Source organism: Molothrus ater, chromosome 8 (assembly GCF_012460135.2).
Source record: "Molothrus ater isolate BHLD 08-10-18 breed brown headed cowbird chromosome 8, BPBGC_Mater_1.1, whole genome shotgun sequence".
NCBI classification, from domain to species: Eukaryota; Metazoa; Chordata; class Aves; order Passeriformes; family Icteridae; genus Molothrus; species Molothrus ater.
In genome coordinates this window covers 9,851,862-9,867,154 of record NC_050485.2, presented here as the reverse complement: position 1 = coordinate 9,867,154, position 15,293 = coordinate 9,851,862, and the positions used below count along the sequence as shown (strand labels likewise).

General features: G+C 37.0%; 1 protein-coding gene across 2 annotated transcripts in view; it reads right to left on the bottom strand.

The window, feature by feature from the left end:
* The window catches only part of ADK (adenosine kinase), a 269,560-nt gene that overhangs the window by 38,168 nt on the left and 216,099 nt on the right, over window positions 1-15,293 (bottom strand). For both annotated transcript variants that reach the window (XM_036385322.2, XM_036385323.2), the window contains exons 8-9: window positions 8,331-8,366; window positions 2,094-2,208 (exon numbers count right to left, since the gene is read on the bottom strand). In XM_036385322.2, coding sequence (XP_036241215.1) covers window positions 2,094-2,208; window positions 8,331-8,366 — 151 coding nt within the window. The remainder of the gene's footprint in view (window positions 1-2,093; window positions 2,209-8,330; window positions 8,367-15,293) is intronic.

The following is a 15,293-nucleotide window of genomic DNA, read 5'->3' as shown; positions in this document are numbered from 1 at the left end:
ACTCTGCAAATACTATTTTAATCTAGGCACAAGCTCTTTGAGACTTCACTGTTCCCTCAGAAAGGCAAGAAAAACAAGTACACACAGCCTGCTTTTTCAAAAAACATACTCCCATGCATTAGAAAAAAGATAATAATTTTATGCTGGTAACTCCTAAATGTAGTAATTCTTTTAAAGATCATTTAGAAGCTTTTATACATTGCACAGCAGGTTGTAAGTGTAGACCTAGTTAGCTCTGAAATAAGTGTGTAAGCAGCACTCTGTGCCATTCTATGGCATCATCATATGCTAAACTAAAGGACACATTTTCCTTCTTCCATTATTATTTTAATGTGAGGAGGTGGGAAAAAGATGGTCCACACCAAAGGAAAAGGGGGAAAACAATAACAAATTGGTATCTCTTTCGAGAATTGCCCCACAGGCCAAACATTTTTATGTTCTTAATCATTATTAAATGACTTAACATGACACACAGAGCCTGGCGAATGATTGCATCCTGACACAAGAACGAATTACAAATAAAATGAAAGATCAAGCTGTATTAGAGGACTGCCTCTGGGAAATGAAAATCTTTAATTCTCTTTTATTATTGACATTTATTTGGCTGCCATGAATAACAACATAGCAAAGAGATTCAGCTATGCTTGTGCACTGAATAGCTTATCCCACGGCTCAAAACTGCCTTAACATTTATCATGTTTGCTTTTGTAGCTGACACCATTGCATACAGTCTCTATCCATCTCACATTTATCATGCATATAAAGTGCATTCTCTAATTTAAGTTCATTTCATAGCGAACAAACAGCTAAGATTAGCAAGTGTCAGTCCTCAAATAAGCTCCTGGTTGTAAAAATATCAAAGAAGGGATTAATGGATTTGTTAACAACTCCAGTTTGAAGAATAAAAAAAATACTCAGTGAAAATTAAATAAGAGCACAGGAGGGTTACACATAAGATTTAGGTTTACTACATTATTACTAGCTCATGTATAAAAACATTTTTATGCTGCTATTTTTCAGTCAAGTGTACAATTCTCAAGTGGAGTGCCTCCTCACAGGCCATTCACATCAGGCAGTAACTTTCTGGAAGGAACACTTCCATCATCATCAGTGCAATACACATACCCAACTCTCAGTGACTGGTATCTATTCCCTTTAAAACAGTTTGTAGCTAACAAAATAGGGGAAGGAGCAAACTGTTGAAGAAATAATTCAAACTGCTGCTAGGAATGATCTTTATAGCAGTGACATACCTGCTTAATGCCTAGCCCTCAAGCCACAGTCTGAAGCCAATTCTGATTTTGAGGCAAATATTGTATGAGTAAGCACCAGTCCCCCAGGTGCAAAGATTCCTCTACTTCACTTGATTTCCAAAGGAGGAATTCAGCCCAGCCTAATAACTCACCTTGTGAAGGAATGAGCTACTAAAATGGCTCGCCACAGCACATGTTTTTAATAGCTTTATTTAGTCTAGAAGCATAGGTGGACAGAATTAAAGAGACTGTCAAAAGGTAGGCAGTCATGTTTATAATGCTTAAATCTGTGTGTCGTACATCATCAATTCAGACAGCAGAAACTGCTTGAATCCTGCTAGAACACCTTTTTCCCACGTACTCTTTTGAGAATTGAAGAGCAGACGGCTGAGAAAAGCTAAAGTGAGACTTTCTGCTCAAAGCAAAAAAAGCCTGGAAATTCACTTAGTACTGGATTTCACTTCCTCCTCTTTGCAAATGTTTAAATATACTACACTGTTGCACAGCTGTTCTCAGCAGGCACAGTGTATCCTTGTTTGCAGCAAAGATGGCTACACAGATAAAATCTCGAGTCATAAAAACCTGAGTAAGACCAACTGCATCAATATTTTAAATCTATGTTATAAAAATGCTCAGAACTAAATTCTCAGGCATTCTTGTGAAATAATAGCTTCTTAAATTCAGACTCTTGAAACAATTAAAAGCATAAAAGATGAGAAACATGGAGTAACATCACAAGGCAAATGCTCTGACTACCATTTGAAAATTGTAAAACCTCAACTTGTAATTGATTAGCTGGAATATTTACTGTGAGTGACAATGGAGATTTGAAAAACATACCTGTAGCCAATACAGTGTCATCTTTGCCTTGGGTGAAGACTACAATTCGCTGCCTTTTAGTGTTCACCTTCGGCAGGGCTTGTGTCTTCCGGGCTATCTCTTTAATGTCTTCAGTCTATTAAGAGAGAGAAAGAAAATTCTTGTCACAGCATACTGGAGTGGTGGGAACTTTATTAGCAGATCAAAGATTTATTTTCTTACAGCTAGGTATAAAATAGACTTTACTGTCAGTAGAGGAAGATTTTTAAAAGGAAAAAGGGCATTCTCCTAAGGGCTTATGTAGTACTATGAGACTATTGTTTTTAATCTTGATAATGATAGTTCAGCTATTCCAACCACTGCAACACTGCAAAGCTAACAAAGGCATTACAGAACATTTCTTAATGAGCAATTAGTGGGTTTCTCTGCTGCTGACTGGATTCTAACCATACCTTTCATAAAATTAAAAATAAAATTGGTAAGAGAGTACTTTGGATAAACTCCGAGCCTGGTTTTCATCCAATGTAGCCAGGTTTTATACTATTGTCACACCTCTGACTTCAGCACATTTACAAATACTTTCTCTAACTTCCCTACAGTTACTGATCCCATCAAGCAAACTGTGCACTGTACCCCTGAGAGGGTGTGCAGCCCAGCTCCCACTAGCTGGTTGCATAATTGAGATGCAGGGAAGCAAAGGGCAAAAGGAATATTCAGTGGGGCACAGAACATAACCAATTTTCTGCAGGAAGGCTCACCTGCAGAAGCTTCAGAAATCTTTGTTTTAAAGGATATTTTACTTCATTCTGCATGTAGGTAGGTGCAGAGGACCTGGCAGACTGAATCAAACCTCTCATTTATCCAGTGTCTTACACATCAGCAAGTTTGGAATGTTTAAATTAATGCAGTAAACTCTAACAACACCACTTGTCATTAGAATATCATAATTTCTATTCTCTCTGTTGCCCTATGATCTGAAACAAAAGGGTTTCAATTTCTAATTGACATGGTTTTCAAGCTAATCTATAATAGGTATTTCTCTTATTTGTTTTAACATCAAACCCTTTTATAATGCTACATGGGAAACTTTTGTTCTCAAATTTCTAACTCAAGTCAGTAAGTTCTACAAATTAACTTTGGTATAATCTATTTCTGACCATAATTTATATATATATATAGTTTTTTCTTTTATTTTTCTAACATTAGGAAAGGAGTATGCATGTCTGTAACTAATCACTGTGCTATTTACTGTGTCCCACTTTGTTAACATCTGTATTAAATAAAGCTGTATTTTTTTTCCCAGTTTCTTCTTTGTGCAAGGAACTGTAGTGAAACATAGCAATGACATAGCCTTGAATATATGAAAACACAATAATAATTTCTGCATTGCTTTGTGTACTGTTTGTTATGATTCCAAACTCACTTGACACAATTACTATTACAGACAGAGAATATGCCTGGGTAAATATATTTACCAGCACCCCTTTATGTGAAAATACCTACCTTTTCTGCAACACTCTCAGCCTCCCTCTAATTTCTTCCCTAACTTTGGGTAGTCAGCGAACCCACTGATTTATGTACATGTGGCAAACATGAAAATAGTTTCCTTTTATTTATTGTTCTATTATTTAAAATTAAAATTCTATTATTTATTGTCCTATTATTTAAAATTCTCTCCTACTTTTCATTTCCATATATGATGCTCTCACTTGTGTTATTTCCTCCTTCCTCCTGCTTAGACAGCTAATAAAGCTTTTAGAAGGCAATGTCTGCTACCAGAGAAGAGAAGAACTGAGGGCAGTAACAGGGGCCATCTTCCCACTAATTCTCAGAAGGCAAGGAGCCTCTTAAAGATGCCAGAGAAAAAAATTGAAATTATTGCTCTTCTGTTTTGAAATGTTTTTTTAAGAGGTTTATGAACAGCAGGTATCAGCTGGTGGCACAAGCTGTTGAATATGGGATGGATGGAGAATGCAGCCCTCAGCCTGGTAATACACAGGCTTGCCAAAGCCTTGCCCCAGGAAGGTTAACCTCAATTCTGAGCTACTTCAGGCCTTGGGAATTAAGAGATCCACAAACTAAAGCACAATAAAGCATCACGAAGATCAAAGGAAACAGGGGAGAGGAGTTTAGTTTTTGCTAAGTAGCAAGTGGCTACTAGTGACTTTATTAGGCACATTTTCAGTGGAGTAAAGCAGGCACAGAAATCAAAGAGCTTGAAAATATTTGTACAATGTATTTATGGGTATGATGAATTTTAAAAGGAAAATTATGAAGTTATAATAGAAGAAAATGGCATGATGAAGACATGATTTCTTCAGCTTAAGGAAGAATAAAGATTAACTTAGATGAAGAAAAGAGGACCCCGAGGAAAGAGATTGTGAAGAGTGATGATAAGGATGAAATAATGTAGACAGGGAAAAAAGTAAAAAGCACATATGTTTTCAGGAAAAATTAAATATATAATAAGCATGTAACAGGAGAAGGAAAGTATTTAGGTCAAAAAGGTAGCTTTTTTCAAAAAGCAGAAATTTCAAGACAGAGAGGTTTGGACACTTCTGATTTTGCAGACTTCAGAAATAGCTGACTAGTGTCTTCTGTGAAAAGTAACTTTACCATTTTTTGCCAAAATTACTTCCCATACTAATTTTTTTCAAAGGAAGAGAATAAAATAGAGATTCAATGTGAGTGTTGAGGAGGCTTTAACTTTTGCACAGGTTTTTTCTGAAGGTACAATTGGGACATTTTACAATAAGTGACTATTTACAGCTGAAGACTGCAGAGGTACTAATGCCTCTCATTTTGTTGTCAGGCAAACATCATCAAATGCTGCCATCTCTGATTTCTGTTCAGAATAAATAGCCAAAATGTGTAATATTTGTTTTGCAGTGATTTTTACCCTGCCCATTTGCTGAGTCTTTCTTATACGTCCCGTGCCTCTGGACATGGCAGAATGATAAGACTGCATTGGTTTGTGGCTTAAAGCCTCTACACACTCCTCAAATTCACAGGACACTCCCACATACCCACTTACATACTTGAACCTGATTTAACAAAGCTGACGTACAAACCTCACTGAAGCATGATGTGCCTGTTGATGCTGCACCTGAAGAATCTCCCAGTGGCACTCATGGCAGCAGGTCAGTGGGACAGAGGCACGTGAAGGGAGCGTGCCAGGTGTCCCAGGGTCAGACAAGTGCCAAACTGCATCCAGCCAGAACCACTACCAAACCTTGTCTTCTGAGTCCTGCCTCTGAACAGATCCCCAATAGCTGGGACTGCCATAGCCCTGACCTAAACAGGCATAAATCCTTCCAAAGCAGTGCACTTGTGCAGTGTACCTCATTAACTTAAAGACCTAAAGCTGGTCCAGGGTAACAAAACTCCCGCTAATACGGTTCCCCAATGAATATGGACTTAGAGGAGACCTCTAACAAGAAAAATTATTTTGCATGGCAGCTGCTACTAAACCCTTAGATATTTACTGTCTCATTCAATTCAGTTTGCTTCTTGGGTGGACAGACAGAACTGAACCCTGAATTTTATGTTTAAAGTAGTATTTTGTTTTCCTAACTCCTATGTAGAAGGAGCAGGAAGTTACTTTTTTGTAAAAGCAAAACCTCATAAGCCTTTGTTATTTGAAAATTAATAGAAATGCCATCAAAATATAAAGTATGTATAGATATACATCTCCATATAGTTTAAAAATTACATAGAACATGAAATTCACCAAAAAACCCCCAACCCCACAGTGATGCTTGGAAAGAGACAACATCAGAAGTAATGTTCTATTTTTGATTATTACAAATAAGTCTTGGTTAGGGGATAAAATGAGGGAAATAATGGTCATCAAATATTGTGACTGATTTTATAAAAATACTTTGTATTTCAGCAAAGTAAAATGGAAAACTAATGGTGGGAATGGTGCAGCATAAAGATTAAGATTCCTTTGACTGGAATTTCCCTTACAAAGAAATAAGCAGATTTGTGCCATGGAGGTGTTTTCTCTCACCTATAACAAGATTTCATTTCTTCAGAAAAGGTGTCTATTTTCCTGAAGTTCTCTTAATTGTAACTTCTCTTTTTTTTCAAAAACTGTTTCAGATACATTGAACTCATTTCATGTGTAAAAGATGAACTCAGTATACAAAACTGTTGAATTACTGTCAGGTAGAACAAAAAACCATAAACAAACAAACAACTAAACAAAAGAAGCTGGTCACCAACTGATTTTCTATGCTAAAAGATTTCTGATTAAAAAATAAAAGTCTTTCCCGGTGGCAATTCAAATGCAGCCACCAGCAACTTTTAATCACTTCTATGAAAAACATTCTCTTGATTTTTGCCCTGGTCAATCACGTCCTTTCTTTTAATTTGCCATGCTTTACCAGTTTTCTATTCTCAATATAAAAATCAAGCTTTTGAGAGTTGTTGGGAATTTTTCTTGGTTTTAATTGAAAGGCTAATTGAAGATCTTCAAGTTTTTCATAAGATGCTTTATTATCAGTGCGATTTTTTTTTTTGGTCTCTATAGCACAAAAGGAAAACAAAACTGTGGACACTATCAAGTTTTACTCATCTCTGTCAGCAAACTTGACGTGTGAATCGTTGCCAAGCAAGGGAGTAATAAGAGATAAGATCATAATCATTGTGCACTTTACTGATATGCTGTAATCAAATGTGGCAGATTTAGGATGTTCAGGAGGAACTGTGCTAAAATCTCTAAGCATGCACTAATGGAAAGGTTAATATGATGGTAGTTAGCAGACACCAGCAAAAGCAGTTTGTCACTAGAGCTGAATTTAAACCAGGCACATTCAAAGTCTTTAGCTCAAGGGGGCAATAAAAATATAGAATGGGTAGACTTAATACACTACTTCCTTTCTTTTTATTGTCTAGCTACCAGAGGGTACCAATAATATCTTATGCTTCATATTTTGGAGGCATCTGTGAAATTCATTCATTAGCATAAACTCAAAGTGTATTTTTATGCCTAACAATACAGATTATACAAATGAAAACTGACAGTGATAAAAAGTCTTGATTTCTACAAAGCAGCCACGTGAATTTGGGAAACATAAAATGAAATGGGACAGCCCACAGTTTTAATAGCTAAAACAGTGATGGCATTGATGTACCTGCTGGTGTATGGTTCTAAAGAAATCTAAATTGTAGAACAAAAGCTGTCAGTCTTTCCCTCTTTTTTTCTATGCAACCAATCACACAGAAGTGGCACACTCTGGAAGCAATGTGGTTTGAATTGCGCGGCTTCTATTATTTATGCAAAAAATGGGTGTTGAGCAGTCAAACTCTTTTCTATTCTTTTACACTGCAAACAAATCAATTAAGGTGGGTCTTATTCCAGTGAAAAAGCAACATGTAAAAGGATTTATGTGTGTTCAGTTCTGCAATTTAGATTTCAGTAAGATCACTTACTATCTGCAAAATTAGCACAAGCCTTGTCACATTAATTACAGTATTTAAAAACTGCCTGTTTGAATTGGTTAGAGACCAATAGCTGATGGTTCTCCAGATTAAGCTATCTGAATGTAGCCAATGGGAGGTACTAGTCAAATAAATACCTTGAGAAGATGAAATCAAAAGCTCTGAAAATCACTGTAAAATCAACAGTATTTACTTCAAGAAAGTAGAGGATCAAACATTTTTAGAGCTCAGATGGAAAACACCGACTCGAATATGTTTTGAAACAATTTCCACACTACCTTTTCTAAAAAGCAGCTGTTTGTAGAAGTATGGTTTACATTAATCAGTACCTAACAATTTTATATACAACCTTTCTAAAATTCATTTGCATAATGATAATCCGCATATGGCAGGGTTTAAGTTATTTAAGCAGTGTTATATTTCACTATTTAGTGTTGCTTCACCACTGCTTTAGCAGTGAATCCTTCTGGAGTGTAATGCAGCTAATGAGGTAGCTTTTTAACTGAACAAACTGACAGGTCCCATATCTGCAGAGGCAGCTTGAAACCGTGCCCAACCTCTCGGCTTCCCAAGAGGCTTTTCAAAATTCAATAAATAACATCTGTAGGCGATGTTGGGTGCAGACCTAGCAGAGTGCGTCATAACACTGAGCTGGCAGAACAAAGAAACCATGACGACTGCCAAGTTTCCATGGCAACCGCTGCGAGGCTTGGAGAGTATAATAGCACATCAATCATTGTCCAAAAGAACTTCATTATCAGCAAGAAAAAAACCTTTAGGATCTGTTTAGTGTGCAATTGTGGGTTAACTCACCTCAAAGCCTTGCTCTCTAGCAAAAGTGGCAGCTTCCTGAAATAATAAAAAAAGAACAGTTAATTATAAAGTGCTAGATAATGAAGAAATAACACATTTTGAAACTCATTCAGCCAGTTTTCCTTTTACACGATTATCTCAATATAGCCATATACAGTTGTGCAATTCTGATAGAAGCACCAAAAGCTTCTCCCTCTTCCCTCAAGCCCAACAACAGTACAATGTCAACACATTTCACAAGTTCAAATAAAGACGGTACAATATGTTTTTTTCCAAGTAAGGAAAGTTACTTCTGCAGATAGGACTTGAACTAGGAAACATCCCTCAGACATATTTTTAATTGAAATTGTACTATCTCCATTTATGAATGACACTTCATGGGATACATGTTATCAAGCCATTTAAAAAAAATCATTTGTCATCTACAGTGCATTAAAAAATCAGGATCACTAAATGTGTTCAAACCCTTGTGGTAGAAACAGATGAGCATTTAAAAATATTCTGATGTCTTAATCACTGCTTTAAGCAATTTAACTATGTTCTTTTCCTGAAAGAACAGAGGAAACATCATGGTATCAGTATGTCCTCATGTCTTATTTATATTAATAGGTGCAACTAAAAATCTGTTTTGAAATAAAAGCAAGGAAATGGAAGACAATAGCAATGTTCTTCCCTTACTTACTTTCTATCTTAACATTGGAAATACTGCAGAAAACCCTTGAAGTCTTTATGTTTTAACTTGCATTCTTCCAGATTATCTTTGCCAAGTAATATTAATAGAGGGATAATCTAGAGCCAAAATGGTGAGTTGATCTAAGTAAACAGAAATGAATACTGTACCAAACCAATCCAGTGTGCCTACGAGGGGTTTTAGTGCTTCAGAAAACACACAGTTGTGGACCTACATGATCCGTCAATTTGGGGGCAATAGAAGAATTTGAAGTGGGTACAATTGATTATAACAACAGAAAGTTGAGGTTAATAAAATGTGATAAGCTGAAAAGCACAACTCCTCAGGCTGCTTCACTGCAGAAACATAAGGCTGACCGGGTTACCCTTAGCTGATGTTGACAGAAAAACTGAATCATGGTCCTGACAATTGGGTGCGGGCAAGGTTAGCCACTTTGACAATTTACTTACAATTGAATCCCTTCTTGTACATCACACAGTCAATGACATTTGCTAGCCTGGCTGTCAAGAAGGAGTGTAGGGTTCAAAGATATCATGCAGTGTTTTCCTAAACCAGCATGTGATTAACAAAGCCTATGCTCATATGAAAAAAGGAGCCTTGCAAGCTTCCACTCTGTAGTGATGCACTTACAATGAACTGCAACACAATCAAGAAAGCCTCAAATGGGACCGTGACACAGAAGAAAAAAATAAAATAGGAGAAATAAGGGAGCGATAAGGGGGAAGAGAACAAGAAATTGACTAAAAATTATGTCTTCTAGCCAAATAATTTCTTTAACCTCAGGTTTTTGGTCATGCAATTGAAATCGGAAGTTACACTGATCTGTCCTAAGGGATTTCTTTAAAATCCCAATACAGCAGGACATTAACATCTGTGTTAAACTATTGTCTGGCCAGGAAATTGGACACCGGTACATGAAATAAAAACTGTTCCAGTGAAGTGGTGCTTTCTTGTGTGGGAGACTTTCAGAGAATTCATCTTAATTTTCTGTACTAGGGCACCCATGCATAGCACATGTGTTTTGGAAGACCTGGCCCTTCCACAAGAAAGGATAAATGATTGCACATTTGTTAAAAAGCATCTCATCTTCAGATTCTCCTGTAAGAGCGTCATCTTTTAGCCTGGTCTGCTGCCCAGCTACATGAATAATGGCAGCCAGCATAAAATCATAGATTTTCCTGCAGTTGACCTCTAATCTAAGGGTGCCTGAGCATGCCAAAGAACAACAGCAATCTTAATTTTCTTCTCTCCTATCAACTGAACCTCAGAATGACTCCTGAGCAGCTTATTTCAGTAAGGATTGTGCTTACAGTCCTCTACAAACCAGCCTCTCTCAGAACAAGATCCCTTTAAGAATTAAGGCCTTTCCAGTAAAAAAAAAAAAAAATAAAGCTCAAAACACACATTTGGACTGTAGAGTTTAGTGCTTGTGAAACACTGAGAAATGTGAGGCAGGCTCTGATTGCCAGGGACAGTTCAAAGTAAATTAACCAGATAAAAGCGACGAGAACCTTTTAGTATCTATTCACAATAACAGTGAGAACAGGAAACAAGCAGAACCCATCTGTGCAGCCCTAGGGCACCTCATACTGAGCTTCACGTCTCTAATAAAGTAGTCAGGTTAAAGTCTAAGTGGATGTAACATGTGGAGACTGCTTGGGTTACAGCGGCCAGCCGGGGCGTTCCCTGGTGCAGGTGATAATCAGTATGATAATCACTATATTTACAGGCTTTCCATTTTATATCTGACACTGAAAATCACGAAGAAGGAGGGATTAAGGAAATAAACAACCCACACAGAAGCTTTACCGCTCCCCAGAGAATGCAGCATTTTCATTCATGCGTGACATGCGACAACAGCAGAGCAAAACAGCGACAGAACAGAATTTTCTTAGGAGGCTTCATTTCACATCAGGACTTCTTTCAGTTTTGATAAACTTTACACATTATTCATTCATTATTCCAACTCAGCATTTTCAGAGCTGTTTCTGTTACTGCCTACAGAACATTTCATAAACCCTCTCCCCACCTTATCACTGTTTCATACTAAATATATTAAAAATTCACACTCCTTTTTCAATATAGCCTTTTTACTAACTGTGACAACAAACTTATTGTTGCACCATCTAAAGTAGAAATGAGATTTGTTTTTAGTTGTGAAATGTCATTTGGCTCATGCTGTTTGGGGGAAAAAAAATCCTAAGTACACTCAAGCTGACGAAACCTGTGTGCAATGCCACTTAATGGGAGTAACACAATGTCACCAAAGTTAACACACACCCTTCTCTTTACACAATAGTGAGCAGTTTACACAGGAAAGTGAGATTAATTAAGGAGATAACAATAAAAAAGACAACTTCCGTAGTGCTGGCCTTGCTGTTATGTTAGAATTTGCTTGCTAGCTGAAAACTATTTCCATTCTTGCATGTATTCTACTGCTGTTGGAGCCCCAGCTGAAAACTTTTTCCATTCTTGCATGTATTTTATTGCTGTCTGAGCCCCAGCACTCAGTAAAAGAACTGTTTACAATCTACACACAGGCTAATTTTAACAGGACTTGTTAAAATCCTGAGCCCTTTTATCACAGCCAGTACAAACTATTTGTTTATAAGTAAATAGAAACATACCCTCCAAACACAGAATCCATCAGCCTCTGCAATCCTAGGAGTAACATATAATCCTATGCTAGCCCCCTGTGTTAGAATACTTTTATGATTATAGAGTTAAAATGGCTCAACTTCGATAATTGCATGTTCAGTTTGCCGTGAGACACAGAAGGCCCATCATATATTGAATATTCTTGGCACATCCAAAATTTTTTTTGTTGGTACCAAGGTTTTATGATTACTTGATCAAATTACAGCCAAAATGGTAACAATATGCATAGTGGGTTAAAATTAATTTATGTAGGCCAACATAAAACTCACACAATTGCACTGAACAGCATTTGAAACCACGTATTGCCAAAATTAGCTGACAAAGGCTGTTTCAAAAACACCAGCAACATTATTATGTACAATATGCATTTTAACCTTTGTATGGAAAAAAAGGAGCACTGAAAACTAAATTTGCATTTCATTGCCGAAATCAACATTATCTCATAAAGAAATGATAAAACAGCAGGACAGCAATGATACCCTTGCACACTGAATGCATTTCCCATAATTGCACAAAAAAGCAAATGCAGGGGATGCTGAAGATAATCCCTCCCCTGCCATCCTTCTTGGTAGGGAAAACATCTCACAGAATAACCTCAACTCACATATTACAGTACTACCCCCTGGATTTGCTGTTTTAAATTGGGAGATTACTGACAAGTTTTGAGGGAGTTCCTACTTCATTAACTGTGAACTTCCTGACTTGCCCAAAATATACCCTATTCACATTTCCAGGAATACCATCCTCTTTTCTCTGCACAGCCAGTCTGTGACGCAGAGGGCTCAGCCCGTGAATCAATGCAGCCTCAAGCCTGCACTCACACAGACCATGTGGAACTGCAGAGGAAGCTCCTTGCAGCCCAGAGCAGAGCAGAGTGCATGACAACAAAAAGAAATAAAAAAGTAACTCACTCAATGAGAAATAATAAATGACCACGAGGACCATATACTTTGTGTCTGTTTGATGGGACAATTCCTATTGGTAACAACCATGTTTGATTGTCATTTGAATAGTACTTCTAACACTGTACCTTATAAGCCTTTCTAGACTGCTAAAATCTTCTAAAAATTACTCTTAAACATTTTCTTCCTTTTTTACATTTCAGAAGTACGGATTGTTAGTTTTCTTCTATTTACATTGTTCCCTTGAAGACCCTGAATGCTATGATTTTCTCGCTCAGGTAATTCCCTTTTTTTTCAGTATAATCATTTACTACCATTCATCCCACTCCTGAGTTCACCTCCAATGCGGGTGTAAAGTTGTGTTCTTTGCATCCTCTCTTGCTTTCCTACAGATTGTACTGTTTGTGGCAACAAAGTTACTTTCACAACTCCAACATTAAAACCCTGTTTTCTAAAAGGAATGGGTGACAACTGAAATAAACAAATGAAGATATAGGGAAGATTTTTGTAGAAGTGATGCCCACTGATATCCACAACTTCATTCTGTAGAAGACAGACTCAAATGATCAAGGTTGGCTTAGAGTGATAATCTTCTTTCTTAGAGATAGATGCTGAAGTTTCATATTTCTGAAACAGACACTTTTATACAAGATTTCCTAAAGGACAGCAGACTTGCAAAACAAAAAACCAAAACCTAACAAAACAAAAAAACAAAAAAAAAGTATCATTTGTCTCTCTGCACTATAGACATGAGTCTTTATTGTAATGTAATTACTAAGACTTGTAGTTTACCGTCCCTTAAGTAGGCACATTTGTCCTTCTATCTATCTGTCCCTTCTACCATCTTCCCCATTCCCTAACAAAGAGGTTTCTTATACAATTCTGTGTTTTTAGAGCTATACCCTTTTTTAATATACATCATAGGTACTGAGAACCTCTGTTTTCAGTGGCATCTGTTGTGCCCTGTAAATCTGAGTATAAGCCAAAAAAAAATGATACTCTCTTTTGTTAAAATCTCCCTTCTTATTTTCTTGGAAGATAAGTAATCAGGAATGAATTAACATGTGCCCTCCTTTTGGTATTTCCTTCCTAAAAAACTTGTCACAGTGCGGGAGATGAACTAGTTTTTAAGAAAGAGACCTTGTGAGCTGTGCCATGCCATGTTTTCTACTCTTCCAGCTGCAGGCCAGTTTATACTAAATGTGACCCTGGAAATGGGACTTAAGGCACAGAGAGGACAATGGATTTTCAATTGCCGCCTTTGAATTATAACAAAGATGTCATAAATACATTAACAAACTTCAAAGCAGAGTTGGTGGGGTGTTCTATAAAATCATCAGGCATTTAATGCAGCCCATGAACATGCAGCACTGTGACCTGTCTTTATACCCCTTTTTCCTGTATATGGTTCACAAAGCCAGACTAAGGTAAATCTGATTTTATTCCCTGTCCCAATTCTAGGAAAGTAACAGATTCATATACATACACACAGAGAGACAAAAGAACCACACAGGATATTTTCTGAAACACATGGTGAAATTCTGCTACAGCTGGGAAAGTTTGCGATACACGTGGGGATGTGCTACACGGATGTAATGTTTCAGTATTATTTTTGTTTGACAACACAGAGGCCTAATCCTTGATTCAGTTAGTAGTGTAAATCTGTTCATGTTTCAGAGAAGGTCAGTGAAAGTGATCAGAGAATGGACAGACCCCACACACAGCTTGAGAATCAACACTGAGAACCAGCAAGTATCCACCCCTCCCTGGATATTACTGGAAAAAACGCAGCTGGCATCAATTGGATGGGCAGATTATCATAAAGGAACACTGAGGGGTTTTTTACCCCACTTTCTTTTTCTTATGAGCAGTACTAGACCTCAATTTTATTTTTTTCCATGAAGGATAGATAGTGAGAATTCATATCATATCTTAAAAAAACATTTCAGCTTGCTCCAGAAATACTAAAGACACTGGCAAATATATGTACACTGCCTTCACCCAGCAGCTGAAAATATAAAATAATAAGAATCAGTTCAAGTGAATAATCAGAATAAGTATAAATACCATATGGGGTTAAAGTTGTAGTGTTCAGAGGGGGTTCTGGCAGAGTACCAGAGGTTTTTGTCTGAAAAAGCCTAGTGTGAAAAGAATTGAGAAAGAAACATATTTCCTGTCCTGCTTGGGTTCACCCTGGAGTGTTTGCATCACGTACAATTCATTAATATTCAAGCTATTTATCCTCCTATTCAGGTTACTACCAGAACTACAGTTCCTGCCAGAATCTTCTGTGGAAAGAATCACCCTGAGTCAGAGCTTAATGCCATTACAGGGTCTGCAACGGCTGCAGCAGGGATGTGCCTCTGAGCCATTTTGAAATTTTATGATGGATAAAGTGCTATTACTTACATCTCTATCTTACATCCTTACCTAAAGAACTGAACTTCTTATGACTCTGTATGTGGCTCTCTCCTCACACATTACAAGCATCAAATTAGTGAACAATACTTGTTTACATCATTTCTCTATACAAATATGTCTGTTTCTACGTTAAAAATAAATGCATCATCATCAGAAGTGAGAAAGAAGGAAAAAAGACACCCCTTCCTTAAATATGATTAAATCAGGAGAACATAACAAAAATGAAAACAAAAATATCAATACCTAGAATATAAGAGTTTTATTTGAATATAAAAATAGAAGATGTGTGGG